At 38.3% G+C, this 22,243-nt stretch overlaps 4 protein-coding genes across 11 annotated transcripts in view; 2 read left to right on the forward strand and 2 right to left on the reverse strand.

The window, feature by feature from the left end:
* Positions 1-7,166, reverse strand: part of LOC105673740 (uncharacterized) — an 8,724-nt gene extending 1,558 nt beyond the window's left edge. Inside the window, exons 1-14 of one of the 4 annotated variants that reach the window (XM_012369581.2) lie at positions 7,034-7,166; positions 6,130-6,310; positions 5,797-6,001; positions 5,520-5,716; positions 5,181-5,415; positions 4,944-5,100; positions 4,631-4,862; positions 3,381-4,461; positions 2,358-3,301; positions 2,101-2,276; positions 1,557-1,982; positions 1,274-1,449; positions 902-1,149; positions 125-388 (exon numbers count right to left, since the gene is read on the reverse strand). In XM_012369581.2, coding sequence (XP_012225004.2) covers positions 125-388; positions 902-1,149; positions 1,274-1,449; positions 1,557-1,982; positions 2,101-2,276; positions 2,358-3,301; positions 3,381-4,461; positions 4,631-4,862; positions 4,944-5,100; positions 5,181-5,415; positions 5,520-5,716; positions 5,797-6,001; positions 6,130-6,269 — 4,481 coding nt within the window. In that variant the 5' untranslated portion in view covers positions 6,270-6,310; positions 7,034-7,166. Of the gene's footprint in view, positions 1-124; positions 389-901; positions 1,150-1,273; positions 1,450-1,556; positions 1,983-2,100; positions 2,277-2,357; positions 3,302-3,380; positions 4,462-4,630; positions 4,863-4,943; positions 5,101-5,180; positions 5,416-5,519; positions 5,717-5,796; positions 6,002-6,129; positions 6,567-6,656; positions 6,800-7,033 lie in introns of those variants that run through there. The other 3 variants (XM_012369578.2, XM_012369579.2, XM_067360080.1) reach the window with 3 other exon arrangements.
* Positions 6,998-11,232, forward strand: Pex6 (peroxin 6). 2 transcript variants are annotated; one of them, XM_067360081.1, is made up of 8 exons: positions 7,005-7,137; positions 7,316-7,520; positions 7,939-8,469; positions 8,627-9,109; positions 9,201-9,427; positions 9,496-9,895; positions 10,021-10,320; positions 10,393-11,232. In XM_067360081.1, exons 3-8 carry the CDS (start codon positions 8,013-8,015, stop codon positions 11,007-11,009), a joined length of 2,484 nt encoding a protein of 827 aa, XP_067216182.1. In that variant the 5' UTR covers positions 7,005-7,137; positions 7,316-7,520; positions 7,939-8,012; the 3' UTR covers positions 11,010-11,232. The 2 variants fall into 2 exon arrangements, with proteins under 2 accessions (XP_012225012.2, XP_067216182.1); XM_012369589.2 differs by lacking the exon at positions 7,316-7,520 and having other exon boundaries at positions 6,998-7,137.
* Positions 11,151-22,243, reverse strand: part of Cbl (E3 ubiquitin-protein ligase CBL) — a 25,107-nt gene continuing 14,014 nt past the window's right edge. Inside the window, exons 2-8 of one of the 3 annotated variants that reach the window (XM_067360083.1) lie at positions 20,671-20,817; positions 20,307-20,579; positions 19,991-20,210; positions 19,609-19,773; positions 15,645-15,921; positions 14,432-15,064; positions 11,151-14,100 (exon numbers count right to left, since the gene is read on the reverse strand). In XM_067360083.1, coding sequence (XP_067216184.1) covers positions 14,436-15,064; positions 15,645-15,921; positions 19,609-19,773; positions 19,991-20,210; positions 20,307-20,579; positions 20,671-20,817 — 1,711 coding nt within the window. In that variant the 3' untranslated portion in view covers positions 11,151-14,100; positions 14,432-14,435. Of the gene's footprint in view, positions 14,101-14,431; positions 15,065-15,644; positions 15,922-19,608; positions 19,774-19,984; positions 20,211-20,306; positions 20,580-20,670; positions 20,818-22,243 lie in introns of all 3 variants that reach the window. The other 2 variants (XM_067360082.1, XM_012369591.2) reach the window with 2 other exon arrangements.
* Positions 21,035-22,243, forward strand: part of LOC105673747 (uncharacterized) — a 3,471-nt gene continuing 2,262 nt past the window's right edge. Inside the window, exon 1 of one of the 2 annotated variants that reach the window (XM_012369594.2) lies at positions 21,035-21,188. The gene's annotated coding sequence lies outside the window, so the exon portion shown is untranslated. The remainder of the gene's footprint in view (positions 21,189-22,243) is intronic. The other variant, XM_012369592.2, reaches the window with a different exon arrangement.

The raw sequence follows: 22,243 nt of genomic DNA on the forward strand, positions 1-22,243 counted from the left end.
AATTTCTCTCTCCTCTCTCTCGTTCGTCTTCGACTTGTGTTACGTCACAAATTACTCATCAATAAGTTACTGGTGTAACTCTCCTGAATTATAACAATGTATTCACCTGCTACTGTTTACATACCTTGGTAATTTCGAAGTAATAAACCAACGGCCGCCTATGTTGGATACCCTCATATAATTGCCAAACAATAGGCAATGACTGGTCGCCGCTAGACAGTACAGATCGGTTTGGTATGTCCATGGCCTTCCAGTTTGCATCTCGATACAAGTGAAGTCTTCCGTCTTAATAACTTTCGTGAACGTTGTATTTTCTGGCAATAGTTTCATATCTATGCTACATCCAAAGTCTATCAACTGTATAGTTGGCCTTACATCTTGCGTAGGTCTGTCAATGATTACACAAATAACTTAATGTGGGACACAAATGCTTGAAAAGAGGATAAATCTTTTAGTTATTGACCACTATTGATTTACGTGTGTATTCTTACTCTGATTTCATTTACACCACTAATTAGGCAAATCTTTCATGTTTAATGCAAAATAATATTACAATATTATCTGACGTAGCGGATGTTGTTCAGAAATAATTGATTCACCTGTTAACTGGGAGGGATGAGTTAACTCACCTTTTGCAAATGCCTCTACAATTGTGCAAAATGTGAAGAAACTTGTTGCAAAAAATTTAAAAATTACACTTCGTCCTTGATCGAGAAATTGCCCAGTTAAGATTAACATATTTTTAACTTTATATCTCGTATGCAAAACTAATAGCGTTAATATTGTAGCACATACAAAACACTAATTGAAAACAATTATAATTCATGTATATATTAAGTGATCAATAACTGGATCGTTTACGCAATGCAAAGATTACAAGAATGAATTGAAGATTACTAACAGTCGCATTAATAAAAAATTATCCGGCTTTATATCTCCATGTATTATTTGGCATTTATGCAAATGCTCGACAATTTGAATCATCTCGATTGTGAAGAAAATAGCTAGAGTCTCCACCAGAGGCTTGCCAGTGGCAATTTTTATCTGATTCGTTACCGCTAATAATGTTCCGAACTTGGAATATTCAGAAACTAGCACACTTCCATTGTTGGCTACGTATGCCATCGTTACATCCATGAAACCACGTAACTGAAAAAGCACGTCAATACGTGTATTAATATCCAGAAAGAAAAAAAAATCAATTTGTTAATAAACAAGAGATCGTAGATTTAAAGCTGCGTTAATAATGCGCTATTCTTGTATTATACCGTACCATATGTGGATTCGTAAGACGCGTTTTTATCTCTCGTACAATATAATACTCCCAAATGCATGCGGGTCTTTGCGTTTTGAGAGCAACAGTCTCGTGCGTCTGCAGATTGACTGCTTTAAAAACTGTTCCATACATTCCTTTTCCAAGGCACTTTTCCAAATCGTACGCGTCGGTGCCTGCGTAATTATACGTGCAAATATAATAGAGTAAAGAAATACAAAAAAGCCTGTGAATGTATAAAAATAATGACATGAATCTTAATCGAAATAAGTGGAATACAGACCGAGCGTAATTGTAGAAGGCACAAACTTATTTAGATTGGTATCTATTCTTTTATATCCATCTGCATGATGGGATTGTGGAAATTTTATTTTCTTCAATAGGCCAGTTATTAAGTTCTTGTCAAATGGATTTATATCTTTGGAAGGAAGCTCGAAACACTCCTCCTCTTCTTGTTCCATAAGTTCATTATATTGCTCCTCGCAATCCATAGTGTCGACCTTTGCTGAATTATCTTCCTCATTATTAAGATTTAAACTTATAGACTTCCTCAGATCGCAATTATTCTTAATCTCAGATATTATTTGGTCGACATTTCGTTGTACTGTACGCGGACTTTGAGCATGCACAGGCTGGATTTGTGCATGTAGCTTTTGTTCATAAGGTTGATTTACAGACAACATGGATTCGTTTGATTCCTCTTCTATAACTTTAGATATAATTAAGATAATTTTCATTCTTTCTTCATAAAAATAAGGCGCGACAAAAAATATTTAATAACTTGTAATTCGATAAAAAAAAAGTGTATAAAGGTATATTATACGTACTTGTATCCACAGATCGTTCTTTAATAGGAGCCATATCTTCTCTTGTTAAACCAAAAGTCAATGCGGTAGTTCTGGTATAATTACTACTGCTGCCTGAACTGCTTGAGATATATTCTCGTGTAGTTTCTAATATTACACTTAATTTATCGCCTTCGGCATTCGGTGCTTCTGCAACTCTGTTCAACGTAAGCAAAGCTTAAATTAAATGCTTCAACATTATAAAGTTATTATAAAGTCAAAAACAAATAGATACATACGGTTGAGCCGCAATATCTTGATGGTTCGAAAATTGCGGATCATCTTTCAGTCTGTACGATTTGAAATGATTAGTCATCGGCGTGGAACTTGGTAACTGCATGCTAAAGACTTCTGTGAAACATGTCTCGTTAGCGGTCGAGAGAGGAGTTATGCCCAAACTTTCATCAATATATAAATTATTTTCGTCCGGTTTGGGTACCATATTTTCTTCAAGCGGACCGTTATAATCTACAACGATAGCGTTCTCTTTGTCTTCTGCGCTTTCGAGATATTTCATGTCTTTACGATTCATTCCAGGTGACTTGATGTACGGTAGCTCGGGCGGCATTCTGTACGGTTTACTCGTTTCAATGTCAGAGTCGTTGTACGGTGAGAAGTGTAATTGCTTTTGCGATTCTACATTCTGTTGTAACATAGGAGCTTCCATTGACGGGTACTGTTGATATCCAATCTCGTTGGGTAATATGTTGCCGTAAACAGAATGTTGCATATGTTGCATATGTTGATGCATATGCGGCTGAGAGTGCAAAATATGTTGATTGTGCGGAGATTGATGATGAACATGTTGATGGTGCGGCTGGTGATGAGGTTGATGATGTGGCTGATGTTGTGGCTGATGTTGCGGTTGATGATGCGGCTGATGATGCGGTTGATGAAGCGGCTGATGTTGCGATTGATGTTGCGGTTGATGTTGCGGCTGATGTTGCGGCTGATGTTGCGACTGATGTTGCGGCTGATGTTGCGGCTGATGTTGCGGCTGATGTTGCGGCTGATGATGCGGCTGATGATGTGGCATTTGACTGTGAGGCGATTGTAAATGCTGCGGATGAGGAAGAGTTTGATGATGCGGAGTATGCATTTGCTGATGGGATGGTATCAACTGTTGATGATGTTGGGGATGCTGTCGAGGATGTGCCTGCTGCACTTGGTGATCATGATGTTGCTGTAACGGAAAATTATTATTGTGTTAGATTATCTTCTTTATATTAAATCGAAATAAAAGATGCGAATATTTTCTATACCTGCATCTGATAGTGATAACTGTTTTGTAAATCGTGATTTCCGTATGTGTGCTGTTCCTGACCGGAACGGTCCATATAACCATGATGCGGTGCATGATAACTGTGATGATTTTCTTGATCGTTATACATCTGCACGTTGTACCCTTGATGATGCTTATTGCTAGACATCGCATGTTGAGTCATAGAGCTGTCCATGTGTATATCAAACGATAACTTATTTCTCGCATCCATCATTCTGGGTGGTACCGGAGGACTGCGAAAGCGCGAAGTTGTATCGGGAGATTGCCACAAACCTTGTACAACCGAAATAGCTTCTTTCGTATTTACGGTAAGACTCTGTCCTAGTAAATGTTCCTCAGTATTAGCCAAAGGCGAAGTGTGATGCTGGTGCATAAAACTTGACGACTGTAATTTTCGTTGCGTATTCAATTCTGCTTCTATTCGTTGCGCTTCAAATCTCTCCGCCTGGAGTCTTTCGGCCTGAAGTCTCTCGGCCTGGAGTCTTTCGCCTTCGAGTCTCTCAGCCTCGAGTCTCTCCGCCTCGAGTCTCTCCGCCTGGAGTCTTTCCGCCTGGAGTCTCTCCGCCTCGAGTCTCTCCGCCTGGAGTCTTTCCGCCTGGAGTCTTTCCGCCTGAAGTCTTTCCGCCTGGAGTCTTTCAGCTTGGAGTCTCTCAGCCTGAAGTCTTTCGGCCTCGAGTCTCTCAGCCTCGAGTCTTTCGGCCTGCAGCCTTTCGGCCTCAAGCCTTTCGGCTTGGAGTCTCTCAGCCTCGAGTCTCTCAGCTTCGATTCTCTTAGCCTCTATTCTCTCTACCTCTAATCTTTCCAGTTCTCTTTGTTCAATTTCCTGTCGTTGGGTCTCCAAAATTTGATCGGCCTTGTACTGGTGCCTCTGTAGTTGCTGTTCAGCCTCGAGTCTCTGTCTACTAATCTCCACTCTTCTTTGCTGATCCATTTTCTGCTCTTCTATTTCTTGTAAATGATACATGTTTTCGTAACTGCTGAGCTGTGATTGTGATTCTCTGTCGGTTTCGCGTAAGCAAACCATCGACATTTCATGCTTATCTTCGAGAAGTTGCGTTCTCCTGTGTAAAACATATTTATGATTACCATGTGTGACAGTTGTGTATAAAAATGTACTAAATGTGTATAAAAACAATATGTAAATATATATATCGAAATTAATGATAATGCTACCATCTGTTATGCAGAGTACAAAAGATAGTTTTCTTATTATCTTTGCATAATACATACCTCTTCAAATAAAGTTGTGCTTTCATTTCCTCCATACTAAGATCGGCATTTTCAGCATAAACTAGCTCTTTGGGATAATGTGGTTTCTGTACAATATTAGAGTTTATTGGATCCGCTACATATACTGGTATCCTCAAAGAATCATGACATCTGCTACCGTCACAGAAAGACACATGATTTGGAAACAATTTAATTTTCTCCATGTCACTGCCATCATCCTGGTCTTCGTGAACTGAAACAAATAAAGAAACATTTCCATTGCTTTTCTGCAATGATATGCAACGTTGACTTGATTCCGCTTCGTCTTCCTTACCTTTGAAGCCTGCCTTTATAGTAGAAGCTATTAATGGACCTCTTTTGTGTGCGTTATTCCATGGTCCAGGCTTGATAGTATTTTCTTTATGTACTGTATCCTCTATAGGCACGTGATCTAATATACTAGAACCTTTCATCTCTCCAGCCATATCATCCTATTACGAGTTAACATTTCATTATAATTTATTGAAAAATTTGTACGAGTTGTATTATATTATAATTATTAACATCTTACTTGATATATTTGTATTTTAGAATTGGGCTTTGTAATTTGCATAGAAGCTGAGACTTGAGGCACAGTACCAGGATAATATTCGCGCACACGATGACCTGTTCGTACGCTACCGACTCTTTTGCCACTTCTTATCGCCCTTAATGAACTAAAAGCTTGTCGTTGTTCAAACAATGAAACATCGTTTCTTTCCTCAATACGTCCAAGTGTTTTGCGTGCCACAGCCAATTGAAAGTTTCTGTGAAAAGATGACATAGATTTCATCACAACTGACTAATTTATTCTTATCCATTTATTATTTTATATATATATATGTATATAAAAAAATAACGCAATGCTTACTGATGAGCATGATTCAATTCCTCATAGGGCTCTGCACGAACAGATAATCCTATTAAGTAAACTTCATCCGCACGTTTATAGTCCTCAATTTGCTCCAACTCAAAAGCCCAGGCTCTGTACATGTCTGCCACTGTAGTTCCGATACCATTGTTTTGTAATAATTGGTACAACTCCAAAGGATTTTTTTGCATACTTATCTAAAAAAACAAAGTTTTATTAAGTATATACGACATATACAGTAACAAAAAATGATATCTCTATATAAGACATCACTTACATAATTAATCCACAAACGTATATATCTGCGATCTTGATGATATTTTGTTTCCTTCTCAAATATGGCCAAACACTGTTGCAAGAGTTTTCCAATATGAGATTCATGTCCACTCTTTGGATAGCTCTGTTCCACCCAAAGAATATACTCGTACCAGTTCTCCAAAGGATCTTCTCCTTCATAATTTTTAATTGCATCTTCATACATTCTAAAAAACAAAAAAATGTAAATAATAATTAAAATATTTGACAAAAATCACATATCATATAAAATCACTTTGTGAGAAAATTATATTAATCAAATTGTTATAATTATCATGAATTCTTGGGACATTACTGTTTTTCTTGTAAGAGCAACTGCTGCGCATCTGCATCTTCCTGTGCTCTCAATGCAGTTCCCAATTGCGTGGCATTCCGCCCATACCTTAACGGCTGGATATTCTCTTTGCAAAGAGCTATCACTGACGCAGGATCCATTTCTGACTTTGTTGTTTATCGCTCAGAGACTTCCTTATACACTGACAAAACAACAAAAAGTTCTACAATTAACGCAAACAATACCAAAGAATATTCAGCAGCATCCCAATTGATCATACGATTATACACGTATAAAAATGTAAACATCCTTTACTTTACGACTGTCAATAGAACACAAGATGGTATAATACGAGCAGGAACGCAACGATTTATTCTCTGTTGGAATTATCGAAGCATCGAAGCGCGATACCAATTTCGAATTCGCAAAGTAGTTGAACACTCATCGGTATCGATGTCAACGCGCGAGTATAACACGACCAAACCGTTTAGCGTATAGCGCGAGCATAACTCAGACTCCCATCAGGACGCATGCACATCCTCGCTTACCGCAACTTCACATAACAGTCTCGTAATTCGTAGCCGGACCTTTAAATTCGAACAAATTCCGCTCTGAAACTCCAATAAGGACGCTATTAGGATGGGATTAGGTTAGGTTCGCGCTTTAACGGCTCATGGGGGCCGCCACCAACGGTTTTTAACTGTCCTCCACTACAATGGTACTTGGTCGCGTCGCGTCGCCCCGCGCCGGCAAGTCTCGATCCGCGGAATCGAGCTTTGATCGACGTGCGTTTGGTGTCGAGTGGCAGCGCAAAGCAGCCGCAGTTCGCCGCGATCGACGACGCTGGACGACGCTGTTGTATCCAGTTATGTCGCTAACTGGCCTCGGCTGGTGATTTTCACGAATTTCACCGGTTGAAATTTACCGATAGCACAGCTGTTTGCAAAGGAACCCACGCATGATCCTTCGAGGATGGGTCTCTTGCGCGCTACTGTTCCTATAGTAACTCGGTAGACTGGGCCAAAATTGGTACGTCAGTGATTCTCAACCGAAACAAATAAACCATGATGCGATTTCACTACATTTCAATGCGGGACACGCGAAAAACATTTTCATGTTTATTCGTGCGATCAGAGATGCATATGCGTCTCGTACTAGCATCGAAAAATTAATTTAAAATTATATTGGATTCGATTTCTACTTTCAGCTTTCTCATCATATCACTGATTATGAGTGACATACACACCACGCACACATTCACACACCCGCGCGCGCGCGCGCGCGCTTTGTGATGTGATTAAATGTAACCTCTAACATTAGGCTTGGATCATTTTATTTCAAAATCGCAAAAGAAATGACAAATATATTTTTGAAAGATTGCAACTTGCAAATTATGATATGCCAAAGAAACAGTAAGACTCTGCTGTACCAAACACAATATTTGCACAATGTCACAAAATTTTCTCTTAAACGAAATTATACCATTCCGTTTCAAACAAACTGCATCTTCTATAACAGAATTTAATATATTTTTATTTAAAAAATTCAATGCAATTTTAAAATTTAATAAAACTAAAAGAAATTAAAATTATATTACACAATTTTCAGCAAATTATCTGTACGTTGTATAAATTTTGAAAAACAAAAATGTTACAAGATGCATGTTTTACACTTTTATCTAATGTTTAAAAAATCCTGATAAGCTGTGAAATCGTGTACAATTAAAAAACAATGTTTCCAATATATATATACAATATAAATTATTATTTATATACATATATAAATTAAGTAATATTTAAGTTTTATTAATTTGCAAATTTTTAATTTCAGGTTTGATCTATTTACTAAGAACTAGGAGGTAACGATAAATCTAGATAATTTGTAAGGATTTTTCTGCACAAATCATGTGCAAGACACATCAGAAAATGCTGTCTACATTATTATTATATAAAAAGATTATAAGAGGAATAACAAATATCTTAATGCGACAAAATTCGCATTATGTGCTGAGTTATATTTTTCTGGAATATCTATATTATAGATTGCAAAGATTATTGAAACAAAAGCTTTGCTGGATTACTTTACCAGATACAGCTTTAAAATACATATTGGACAATTTGGAAAATATACAGAATGAGTATATTGATTATGACTCTTGTGCACTAGGAAATATACAGTTTTTAAAAAAATCACCAAGTTCCTGGTTTCATGCATGTTCAATGATTTCAATGACGAAATATAAATTAATGATAACTTCTATAGCTGATATAAATGAAAACACTATCCTAATTTCCGAAACAATGCAACACAATTTGCAAAATGCTCTTTGTTGTGAACAATTAGACGAATCATGTTTTATATGTAAGTATATTTTCTATTTACCACAGATATTTTATATTTGAATTTTAATACTAAATTATTTATACCGTCTGCCTTAAATAACTACAACTATAACTTTTCGCCTATTAATGATTAATCATCGAGTTTACAATGATTGAATTTTGAAATTTATTTTTAGTACCATTGGAGGCTGATGTGGTTGAGTTTGCCACTGAGGCAAGAATATCTTTAATCGCTAATCCATACGATTGTGCAACTGAAATAATAAATACCATGTTAGAAAATTACTTTTTACATCCTCGATATTTGCATATAAATGATATAATTAAGATCGACGCGAAGGAATACGCTCAAGATCGATTTTATTCGTCTGGTTCTGCGGCGATTCCCACACTACATTTTGCAGTTAAATCATTAAAATTATATCACGACGAGCGCATTAATAGCGTTAATAGTTGTTACGTCGTACGAGGAGAAACAGCACTTATTCAGGAAGCACAAGTTCACGGTTACAATCCTCGGAAACACGTTTTCTCTTTTTCCGATGACGTTTTCTTACGACGGGGCGAAAAGATAAGATTACCGAACGGCAAATGTCCATCAGTTCTTAAGGAGTCTTTGGAGTATATAGAATCTTGCATTATGCCTTTTCTAAAAGAAGGTAAACTTATGCATATTTACAAATTGATAGTATTTAAATACCGTAATCATTGTAAATATAATTTTTTTATTCTCGTTTGTTGTATCGATAGACATCCAATCGCATATAAGGCCAGTTTTTCTTGTGAAAGGACCACGAGGCTGCGGCAAACACGAATTAGTTCGAATTGCGTCGGAAAAATTTGGATTGAATTTACTGGATGTTGATTTCGCACAAGTACAAACTTTAACGTCAGTGCAGACCGAAGCTAAGCTTCGCATAGTTATGCAAAATGCGCAACAATGTGTGCCATGTATATTATATTTAAATAATATTCAAGTACGTGATACTGCACCAAATTATTTTGTTTTTGATCGTATATTAATTGACAGCTACCTGTTTCGCAGGTTTTCGGTAAGAGTGCTGAAGGCCAGAAAGACGAAAGGATCATATCCGCCTTTTCGGCGGAGATTGCTGCGTTGTATGGCAAACGTCGCAAGTTTCCTTTGATTATTATAGCTGCGTCGGATGAGACTGACATACCCGCAGAATTGCAAAGGATATTTATTGAGACAATTCACATGAAGCACTTGAATAAGAATAAACGGACGGAATTAATGTCTTGGTTATTGTCCAACGGAAATCTAACAACCACCGCGGACCTCGCAAGACTGGCTGGTCTTTGTTCGGACTTTAGATTTGCCGATTTGTTGGCATTGTCATTGCACGCGACCAAGTTTCGGTGTAAATTAACTTCGCCCGATTCCAAATGCACATTGGCACAGGAAGATTTTGATCGAGCTTATGGTATAATTCTTTAAAATTGATTTTAGCAAGAATGATTTAGCAAAAATGGTCTTGCTATAAATGGGGCTAGCAATATCTTACTTTTTTTTTTTACATTTTACGGTAAAACAAAAATATATTTTCAGAATATATGCAGTCGATTTATTCGGACAGTAAAGGCGCACCACGCGTACCGGAAGTTCACTGGGAAGACATAGGCGGCTTAGCGGAATTGAAACACGAGATTATTCGCAGAATTCAACTACCTTTGTTAAACGCTTTCGGATTTGGCCAATCTGGATTACTATTGTACGGCCCGCCTGGCACTGGGAAGACTCTTCTCGCTAAAGCAGTAGCGACGGAATATCAATTGCATTTTTTGTCGATTAAAGGGCCGGAAGTGTTGAACATGTACGTCGGTCAGAGCGAGAAGAATGTGAGACAAAGTATGTTACCTAAAACAGAATTGAATGAATAATTAGTCGAAGCAAATAAATAGGAAAATTTTTCTCTTACAGTTTTCGAACGTGCGCGCTCCGCTGCTCCTTGTATCATTTTCTTCGACGAGCTGGACTCGTTGGCGCCAAATCGAGGCAGAAGCGGAGATAGTGGCGGCGTAATGGATCGCGTGGTGTCTCAGCTACTCGCCGAGATGGATGGTCTCGAGGAGTCCGGCAGCATATTCATTATAGGAGCTACAAACAGACCCGATCTTATAGATCCTGCGCTGCTCCGACCCGGAAGATTCGACAAAATGTTGTACGTCGGCATTCACTCGGATCGCGCGTCTAAGCTCAACGTTTTGGAAGCTCAGACGCGTAAATTCCAATTCCGAGAAAAAGGGAAAGAGCTAGAGTGTATCGTAGATCGATTGCCCGACAATGTGACGGGCGCGGACTTGTATTCAGTCTCTTCCAATGCATGGCTCAATGCTGTACGCCAAGTTGTCAATAAGCATCGGGAAGCCACGAAAATGGACAAAACAATCTTGTCTGCCCAAGAGGAATGCATAATTAATGATAACATCATTGTGGAAGTGCAGCACTTTTTGGACGCTATTCGCGATCTGGTGCCTTCTGTCAGCGACCAAGAGGTGGACAGATACAATAGGATGCGGATGGAGTTGTCATCGTAATATCAGCCATTACAAGGTATGACAAAATATACAATGTGATACATTTGGTTTCTATTCAGGATATCCTTATCTCATGATGTATCTCAAATAACAATGTTGGACGAATAACATTGTCGGTCGATATAGATAATCTCGTGCATGTTATAAACGACATGTTATTTTATTTCGAGAAGTATGTAAAACAATTTGTACAGCGAATAATTAAAATGAAGGAGGAAATCGATCTACGCTTGATTTACGTATTATCTTCGATTACACATCGTCGATTTATGTTACTCTGCGTATTGCACCAAACCATTAATCCTTAGACGTCGACGCGTGATGAAAAGCGCAAAAGTATGAAACCTTCTCCCTCCTTCTCTCCAGGGTACTTGAAACACTTTTCACGCTTTTCACGCTCGCACTCGATACATTATACATAGTGACCAGAATATACAATGTAGAAAAATAGGACAGCTAAATTCATTGAATGCACCCGTGCGGACGTAGGATCCGAAAGGTGAAGGCTGACAATTTTTTTTCTCAACGACGGCGACGACGGTGCTGCGATCGATGCGCGTCAAGTGCATGGTAAAACGCATAGCGAATAAAATCAGGATGTGCCGGTTTGTATGTCGATAGGACCACACGGGTAAATTTTGATAACAGCGGTTTCTCTCGAAACGCTAAGAGTCTTGCTACGAGTCTTTTGCTCAAATTTGCTGAATATGCTATGTTTTTACATGCTTTTGCGTAACAACGCGACGCTCCGACGACCCGTGTCTTGGCGCGGAAATTCGCGGAAAGAAAGAACGGGAATGAATATATTGTATCTAAATATATTATATATAATACACGATGTGTGTGGTTCGCCTTGTGTCTGTAAAACGCGTTAAAAGATTAAAACACGTTCCAACGAGTGTAACATCGGACGATCACATCGTATACCTTTGGTATAATCGCGAGGTAGTCATTAACTTTTCATTATGCAATCGTTGCACCATCATACGCCAAATCGCAAGCGCGTCTTCGTCACCGCGACAAATGACGCTTTTGCGAATCAGCACGCGAACAAACTCGCAGATTCAATTATCATTCGCATTTTGTTGTTGAAATTTGCCCTGTCGCATAAGACAGAGTAACGTGTTATGAATTATGATTGAGCATCTACCGCAAGGCATAAATTAACGTAAAGCGATACACGCTTGGTTTATGTCGACCACCGGGCCGACATTTACAACTCGGCGCAATCATACAACAAACTTTCACCCATCATTATCAATCTCATCATCGTCACATCCATACATCTCTCTCTCTCTCTATCCTCAGTTGAATACCATCGCGTGTAATTTCCGCGGCATTGTTTTCTCTCGCTTTCGGGTATTTTCAATTTATTACGCACGATTTTTTCAGTTCAAAACGCGATAACACGCTCCCCGTTCATATCGTGGCGCAAGGAGAAAAGAGTAGTTTTAGTCATACAAAGAATACATTCATTAGAAATTTACGTTTTCATCATTATCATGCTTGCGGAAAGTTAGTCGTGACGTAGATATATTAACAATGAAGAAAACTACCCTCTTCTCCTCGATCTCATATATATTGTACATATGCACATATACGCCTATATACATTTCGCACTTGAAAATCATCAAGTTGTAAATTTTCGATACGTTTTTCTCGCTTTTCTGTCCTCTCTTCTACTTTAGTGCGATGGGAAGCCACGTGTTTATGCACGATTTAAATGTAGAGGATTGAAAATCGAGCGTTTTGCGTGCGCGATCTAATGTTGCTACCGCATCTCAATCTGTAGCGCCTTTCAAACTAGATTCGGAAATTACAAATATCAACAATTTTATACACCTGAATCGTTATTTTGTCACCTTTATCCTCTCCGAGGTATCTTGCGTACGCGTAATCACGCAATACTAATGTGGAGGACATTACATACATAATATACATTAAATAGCGATACGTATATGTATATTGTGTGCACGCGCGCATATGAATTGTATATGCATGTGTATATGTATGTATGTGTATATAGCTACTCTAATATATGATGAAAACGGCATAGATTACGGGAAAACGGTATTGTTTAAAAAATTAGATGCCAGGCATTCAACATACTTTCGGTCGTTATTATCGTTATACATTTATATGCTCATGAGTCAAGTGTCTAGCGAATGGGTGCTCTCTACGTAGAATCTTAAACGGATGTATTCGTCGAGTGAACGGGGTAAAACATTTGTATTGCCATCGTACGGTATGTAATTTCTAAACACGTCGATCCTCGGAACAACGCGATATCGGTTCGCGCGTTCGTTGTGTTATGCGCAGCATGCTATAATACAAAATATGGAAAACGGGTGGCCGAAGACTTTCGAAGGAGCGCTTTCTCGATACGTAGAAGCGAATTCTCTTTGTACAGTTAATCTGTCTTAAGTATACTGAGGAACAAGATAGTAATTATGCCAGTGAGAGCTACTAAGGAAGATATGGGACTACACGATATAGTGAAAAAGTTCCTTCGTTCAATCGACAGAAAGACATCACTTTTGATATCTTCTTATCGATTCAATCCCGCAACTTTTTAGCGTATCGCATACCACTTTGCTACATGTGGCCCGCGAAGGAATACTTGGGCATCCGCAAATCGCCTTTTGGTCGGTCGTCGCCTTTGCTTACTACATCGCTAGTAACTCGTGTTACATGCAGATAGTCACTCTCGTGCGCACCAAGGAACGAGAATACTTGGAGCTTCGTTAAAGTCCACTCGAAAGTCACTTTATGGCGAAGAACTTGCGTGCGATGAAAATCATGTTCGACAGATGTCGAGAATGCTTCGAAAATTATTTTCACCGCAATATTTCATAGTTCTCTTGATTGTCCTTAATAATGTTCTCAACGCTCACCGCTCGCTCGTCGATATTTTCAAACGTAAAACGAAGCACCTTTGAATCTTGGGTGTTGCATCGACGTGGTGGTGAATCGTTTCCCGAATATCTGTGATCGACGCATCAGAGATGGGACTTGCAGGAGTCTGCGCGTGTTCCCTGTCAAAAGTACCGTCTGGCGGGCAAGGCTGGTCATGAGACCTCAGTGTTCGGTCCTACGATTGGATCAATTGTCAGCATAAATGTAACGGCGATGATTGTATGATCTTTCTAACGTTTTATTGATTAACACTTCAAGTCCTCTTTACTGAAGCGTGAAGAATGATGTAGATCTCATAGCGAATTCCAGAATATGCACCGAATAATCATTGCTTCTTGGATGCTACTTGGATGATGAACGTGTGTAATCTCATAATTTATTACAGTGCATATTCTGTTGAGATACTCGAAAGATTTTATTCTTGTGACTCAAACATACATTATTCTTAACGCTTCGTATTTTTCGACGACACCGATAATGCAATTGTTACGTTGTTTTGTCTGTACCTGGTCAGGAAGATTTCGTGGCAAACTCGTGCAATATATCGCACGCCATTTCGAAGTCGTTCCTGGTGATGCCGAGCGCCCTGATCACGGCGTCCTGTGCGAAACCGAGCGCCGTCAGTTTCGTGATGTGCTCGATGTTGACATTTTCGTACGCCGCCGATTCCGGCTTGGTCACTCCGCCGCCGCCACCGCCACCGCCACCGCCGCCGCACGGATCATCCCTCGTCCTCATCAAAGCCGTCAGTCGAGCTCTGTTCGCTTCCAGGTTGATGTTCTTCACGACATGCTGATTTGTGCCGCAGATCACGATTGTGTTTTCGTAATGATGCTCTTGACGCACAGTTCCTTCCTTGCCAATCTTCGGTGGCCGCGGCGCCGACAAGGGCGGCGGCACGGGAGGTACATTGTTGCTCGGTCCTCCGGTTTGACTCGTCGTCGAGCTGGTTGCAGTGACGCGACACGTCTTCTCCGGCAATGTTGGCGGTGGTTGCGGCTGCCGCTGCGGAGTGCCGCTCACAAGATTCCCGTGTGGCCGACGTGGGTGACCCCTCGTCACCGCTATCGACGGCGCGGGTGGTATCGGCGGCACCGGCGACGGTGAAGACGCGCGATGCAGCATGTCGTACCTCGCCTCTGTGTTAATCGTAAACACTGTGAAAATTTCGATCTTACCTTCTCTAAATGTTAGAATTATGATACATGTAGAAATCGCAAGTCATTATTTATCAAAGTTTCTGCCTGCCTGCCTGCACAAAATTTTTTGTTTCGCGAAAAGATTGAAATAATTATCGTTGAATTATCATTTATCAATTTTGTTTGACCGATTGTCATACAATGATTCGATAGTGACTGTTGCTTATATTGATTTTTTATCATAATTCTCACATAATATGTATAAATTTACACGTTCGCGAAAAAGCCATTAATGATTCTCGGTTTTCCATTGTGAAAAGATAAATAGTATCTGAAAAAAATACTGCAAAAACTTTCGTGTGCTAAAACCGTAAGAATTATGTCCAAGTATTTTTTATTTTCACATTAGAATTACAAACTTTTCTTCCTACTTTGATTTCTAGGAATGAAGCTAGAAAATATTGAATTGTTTGGAGTCTTCAATATTATTTTTATATAAAAAGAGTTGAAAACATTCCAAACAAGTTATAGCTTGAGTCGCGAACGTGTTAAACGTTACTTGAAAAGCTGTCCTCGATACCTTTGTTATTTTGTTGATTGTTGTCGGTATAATTCAGTATCACCGTGACTGATGACGGCGGCGGCGGCGGTGCATTCTCCTTCGGCACTGTTAAATGACGTCCATTTCTAAGATGATTGTTCGGCGTGGGCGATGGCGACGGTCTTCTAGGCGGTAACGGCGGACTCGGAACGATCCTCCGTGGTGGCACAGGCGAATTCGTGGGACTAGAGTCGTCTTCCTCGTCCGAATCGTCGCATATAAGACCACAGTTGCCGTTACATAGCTCCATTATGTCCTAAAACATTGACAATAGAAAAAAAACGGGTTAACACTGAATTCCGTCGTACTTTGAAAGAATACTTACGTTTATTCGACCATACATTGCGAGGTATCTGATGCGAGTACTATATACAAAGGATGAATCATGTAACTTGACGACTCTAATTATTTTTATCGTTAGTGGAACGATTTACAGATCTGTTATATTAATAATAATAATAGTAACCGTCTTGCACGTTTTATAAACTCTCTCTTAAAAAGCAACAGATGTTAAATCATTCCACTAGCGATAGAAATAATCAGCATTATATAGTTCACTCTGTATATTGTAAAACAGCGTAAGACTGCACGGAATTAACTTGAGAATGAAAAAAGAATTGAGAAACATTAGAAATACAGAGTATTTGAGAAAGACGAGTAAGACGACAAGCCTTCGCGCTTTTCGATTGCTCATTAATCATTCGCGCAAACTCTAAATGTTCTTAAATAATAATAGTATCGTCTCTTTCACTGCTAATCTTAGACCATTTCACAATATATTATCAAAAGCTTCAATTTTTCCAATGTTAGATATTTCATTGATAAATGAAGATTCATCGTGTGGAAAATGAAAGGATCAAGCGTGACGATCATGATCGTATGCGGATATTTCGCAAGAAATGACAATTATACCACCTATTTTAATTCCAGCAGAGAAAAGATTACTCTCTGCGAAACGATTTCTGGCTGTAATTAAGTCTTCCTGAAGAGGTCCTCGAAGCAAATAAAGCGATGAATCATTTGCCGCGTCGAAGCTATGGCGATTACTATTGCGCTAATTTCTACTATTTATACTTTGTACAAATGTCGGTGTTTGAATCGCATGATATTTACTAGGAGAATAATACGCTTGTACGATAGAAAAGTGCATATGGTGTCTACGAACGTGACGAGAAATCTTTCGCGCTGCTACAAGATTCAGTACGATAATCAGTTGGTTCATGTGATTTGGAAAAATCATTTGAAACAATAGCAATCGCATTTGAGTGACAAAAGATGTATCTCTACGGCGCGCGAATTCATGACTGCGCTCTGAGGAAGGAAAAATTGCCCAGGAGAGAAATTCTGTCGCGTCTTGCTTTATGAAAGCGGAAACGTGTCAAATGCCGTTGATCTTGTCCCAGCCATCGATGCGACTATCGTGAATCAAGTGCAACGTCACGATTGATATATGAGCGTAATTACAAAGCGCAAAAGCAGACGCTCATAATGCATATACGTTACTTACCTGCGACGTAAGTGCGTAGCGTGCGACCTCCTCCATCAGATATGCATATTACCGATTAGTTTGGAACATGCAGCGGGTAGAGCAATGTGATTCCGTGGATAACGTTATGAAAAAGTAAACGATCATGCGAGACGATATAATAAAATAACGCCTTCGTTCTTTCTCGTTACGAGAGAGAGATAGAGAGAAAGAGAGACACAGAGACAGACAGAAAGAGAGATAGAGAGAACTCCCTGTTGCTGGAGGGACAACCGATCCGTAAATGCGGAATCAAAATTAGAATCCAGCAAAAAGGGCATTTGTGTACGCATACATGAGTGCAAAAGTAACTCGAAGTAATGTTAATATAATTTTATTAAAAAAAAGTATTACTCTGTAAAGTCCCTAGTATTTTACAATGAATAATAACGCTACTCGGCAATCGGTACGCTAGAGTTACGTTTACGGAAATTGGTCCGATTTACGCGGCGCACATACTTCGCAGCTTCGCAATTAGCGAATACTCTTCATTACGTATCAAATCGCTAATGGATACGCGCGTGAACGCACTCAGTGTGTAACGATCTGAAATGCCGATAAAGCTTAACGAAGACTAAATCGATGATTCGCCGATAATTGATAATTGTGCTAAGAATCGGATCGTTGCTTATACCGCATGGGTTTAGTGTTTCATGCATTATGCGTACAAACTTTACAAGTGTGTTGCATTGAAAACGTACGTATAATACCACAGCATTGGACTTGGCGTGATGACTGGTGTCAAAATCCATCGGATTTTTTCCTCTTTTTTTTTTCTCTCAATACAGTATACGAAATAAATAATAAATTAATATTTTAACGTAAGAAAATAATATCGCTGGAAAATGACGTTTCCGTATTGATGATGATGTTAACATGATATTACACATTCGTGCCTACCGCCAGCAGGTACACAATACATTCTAACGGGATACACAACGATATAGTAAACGGGCCTTTCGAGTCCGCTGTTCGATGCATGCTTCCTCATCGCATATTTCTCTTTCTCGTCTCTTATCGTGACTTACAGCTACATTTAGCCTTAATAGTACGGAACATTTATATATATATCTTTTCTCTTTTTTTCAATTTCAGTGTATGAATCATAGCTGTCGGTATTATTCTCGATAAAATCATCATTCGTTATCACGATACTTGAAAGTGTATGATAGCGAATGTTGAAATAGATCTTTGATCATTGGACAATGATGAGAAAAATTATGTCAACGATTGAATGTGCAATTCAAAGTAGATTGTAATTGACGGCAGTGCCAGCAATTACAATATCTTTCAAACAATATGTAAAACTTCAAATGATGTCAATTTTGTCATTTGAAATTTTGAAAAATATCTTTTTAAAATCTTCCAAAATCTTGTATCTTGTTCATTCTTTGCAATCTATCGAACAGGTGAAAATTACAAATGCAACTCGTCAGTGTAACGTATAAAAATTTTCATAAAACTCATTTTCAAAATCATTCCAAACTATCACCTGTGCTTCATGTATATTAGTTGAAGTAAGCCACGCTATTCCATATCATCGTCTGTAAATCGTATCGTGTATGCATAAATAATATACATCAAGATTTTCAGGCATAGAATCTTCTATATGCACATACTTAAAAAAAGGAGCGCTTTCAAAATACGCATATGCACATGCATTATGAATTTTATGAACCAAAAGACTCTTGCGACGTAAGTAAATGTAATGGAACCCACTTTGTGGCTGAACCGATATTATTTAATATCTCATTTCTCCGTTGGTAGATTAACGCATTATACAAGCGTGCCTAAAAAACCGATGATAATTCTTTTATCAAATCATTACCAGATCATGACGTGTTTGAGAGAATTGCTAGGAAGCTATATATATATATATATATATATATATATATATATATATATATATGAGACTACATATGCATAGTTGTAAGAACACAGCGACAATGAATCGTATAAATAAACCGTCGATTCATAGCTTCCGAATAAAATGCCAGAAAGTCTTACCTGAGAGTTTCCGTAATAATTGATGAAATTTGTAATTGTACGATATAAACAATCTTAAAACGTGTTAATTGAGAAAATTCGCCACGACAAATAGAAACGGACAACGAACTCTATAGAACCATAAACGATAGCCCACATCCCTACAATTTGGTCCCTTTTGATCCCGGAATTAATCAGTGTAATGTAAGTAGCGTTTCTGATATGTGTCTAAAACTACTGCGTACCTGCCGCGAGGTACAGCATATATAGCCGTGACGATAGACCTACGAAATGACGTGTAACGACCGTATAAACCGCGAGATCTCATGTGAAATGTATGAGGCATTCTCGAGAATGAGGCATACTGCGGGGATGTTGTTATACATAGAACACATTGAATAATGAAGGTGGATGATATTCCTAGTCGGATACCTCGGTGTCGGGGTCGAGATCCCGCGTGGGGGTCGATGCATTACTAGCAGACGCTGAATGCGCTCCGGGTCGGTGTGTTCTTCGCGGATCAAACGGATCCACCACGATCTGCTCGGTGCCTTTAATTTCAGCTCTACAAAACGGACAACCTTGTCCTTCGGAATCCTGCAAACCAAAGTCAGTCGGACATTCGTTAATATAATGTTCTGCCAAATTTACCATATCTTATTGCGTTAAGATAAAAAAAGATTCTTGTATAACTCGAGTGTAAAGTTAAAAACAAAAACAAAAAAGGTCGCGGAGGCATTGATATTGATATATGAATTAATTATAATTAATATAATTATTGATAAGTTTATAGATTGGGATTATGTACCGCTACCTGCCAAGCTGTTAGACATGGAGTACAGAGAAGATGCCCGCAAGGTTCTATCCTTACGTCCTTATCATGCTCGGCACAGATTTTACACAGTTGGAATGTGCTACCCATTTCACAGTACAATTCGTATTGTTCCGCCGTCACTTTGATGTGCTCCTCTGGCGTTGGTTGTACCGCCCATGTCAAGTCTGGATTGATGTTTCGGCCGTCAGGGTATAAGTAACTGCGGATCGATTTTTCAATATGTATTTGCGAAATCTTTTTCAATATTCACCTGATAGATAAATAGAACACTTTACTCAATCAAATATATACTCACAAGCCTTCCCGATAGCCGTCTAGTAATGCTTGACATAGACTCTTATTGTGCGGTATAGTTTGAAGGATATCGCCATCGGACGTAACATAGCCAATTGCCCATTGTCCCAGCCTCGTGCAACTTAATCGAAATACATAACTCCCAGGCTTAGTAATACAATATTTCTGTAAACGCGCTTTCACTTCGTCGTACGTGAGGAAAGCCACATAGCCAGGATGTGTCACAGCCAGAATTTTCCAGTTGCGTAAGAGGGTCGACCATGGTTGAAATAATCTTGAAAATCATAACACACAAACATGTACAAATACTGCCTTGGAATTCATGGAAATTACACAAATTAATTAGTATTAAAAAATCTGTTTACCTTGTAAATACGTCAAATTCAAAGTTCGAGATGTAATCATTGCACGTTAGATCTATCGTAGATTTCAGTGCCATCGCCTGCAATCCCGAACTAATCGGATGAACTTGATTCAGTTCCTGTCTGAATACCTTCCATGATACCAATGTACTGAAAAAAGAAAAAAATAATTTTTTTAAATTAAAGATTGTTATTTCTCTACAATACTAAAGGGTAAACCGCAAAGGAGAGATGTACAATATATGATTAGTAATTTAGATCTAAATCTAATTTTCGATAAAATTCGAAAAACTCTTTAACGCTTGTAAAGTTTAACTTATTATATGCGCATTTATGTAGAACTTTTCTCAAATTATATGTCCATGGTTTCAAAATGCCTCGATCCGCTACTGCAATCGAGCACTTGAAGGTTAGATTACCGCACATGCGCTTTAGAAGCTTCTTCTAGCATGACTGGTCAAGTCAGTGTGAGATAGTACCTTCCAGTGTTTGGTTTGTGTTATTTCCTCAGAGAATCTTTGGTGAGTACGTACTTGTCTCAACGGTAAAACAAATTGATCTAACAGCATAAAAGACACGCACAATACATGCATTTCGAAAACGGTGGCATAAAACATTTCTGAATCGGCGAAATGTATCAATAGTCAATCTGTAACGTAGTTGGACATAATGCGGCGTAGATTCTCGCATACAGAATGCATTCAGCTGCAAGCTGACTGCAAGATGAGGTTAGATTGGCACACGGTAGATGGCTTTCGATTGTCATACGCCGCAATTATAATTGAGTGTTTATTTAAAAAATTATAATTGCGTTAATCCAACTTCCGTTATCAGTACACAGTATGGCAGAAATCATTTGTCACTAAATGAAGAGAGAGAGAGAGAGAGACTCTAATTTTGAATGAATAAAATCTAATTTATACGTCTCAATTGTATAATTATTCATTATTTCACAAATAATATTGTGTATTACAATTTATTATATTAGGAAAAAATAATTATTTTTTAATTATACCATGATAACGCTGAGGTATTGAATAATAATAATAATAAAAAAAAAAAAAAAAAAATTATAAATTTTTTATATGAATTTTTGTAAAAATAAACATTGAATGAGTAAAAATCTATAAAATGGAATACAAGAAGTAAATGTATTGGTTCTCATTATGAATTGATTGGATAAGTCCAATGTTCAACGTTCCGTCGTCGATTCATCCTTTTATGTCTCAGTTTACAACAAAATTGCACGGTCATCGCGTTTTATTGACAATTTGTCCACCAATTCGGACATAATCGTACTGTTTTACGATTTGCTTATATTATTTATATTTCTTTATACCAAGAATTGTTTTTATTAATAATTTACAATCATTAATAAAGACGAGTGTTAATCAATTTCTTTTATACGTACTTTAAGAAGCAAAATATTTTACGCTGTTTAAAATCAAGATTGTTTTTCAATAAATTACCGCAAATGTGTCGCAAAGCGCAAACAGATGTTCAGTTCGCATATACTCATAGATTTATAATGACGAGGAACTAAAACGGATAGCAATAGAGTTCTTGAATTTTTTAT

This window comes from Linepithema humile, chromosome 8, assembly GCF_040581485.1.
Source record: "Linepithema humile isolate Giens D197 chromosome 8, Lhum_UNIL_v1.0, whole genome shotgun sequence".
NCBI classification, from domain to species: Eukaryota; Metazoa; Arthropoda; class Insecta; order Hymenoptera; family Formicidae; genus Linepithema; species Linepithema humile.

What these genes read in the sequence shown, in the direction of transcription:
- Pex6 (XM_012369589.2), top strand. Translation starts at nt 8,013, where the DNA reads ATGTGCAAGACACATCAGAAAATGCTGTCTACATTATTATTATATAAA. An exon ending in TATGCCTTTTCTAAAAGAAG is followed by an intron (nt 9,110 to 9,200) that starts GTAAACTTATGC and finishes TTGTATCGATAG; the next exon opens with ACATCCAATCGCATATAAGG. An exon ending in TATATTTAAATAATATTCAA is followed by an intron (nt 9,428 to 9,495) that starts GTACGTGATACT and finishes CCTGTTTCGCAG; the next exon opens with GTTTTCGGTAAGAGTGCTGA.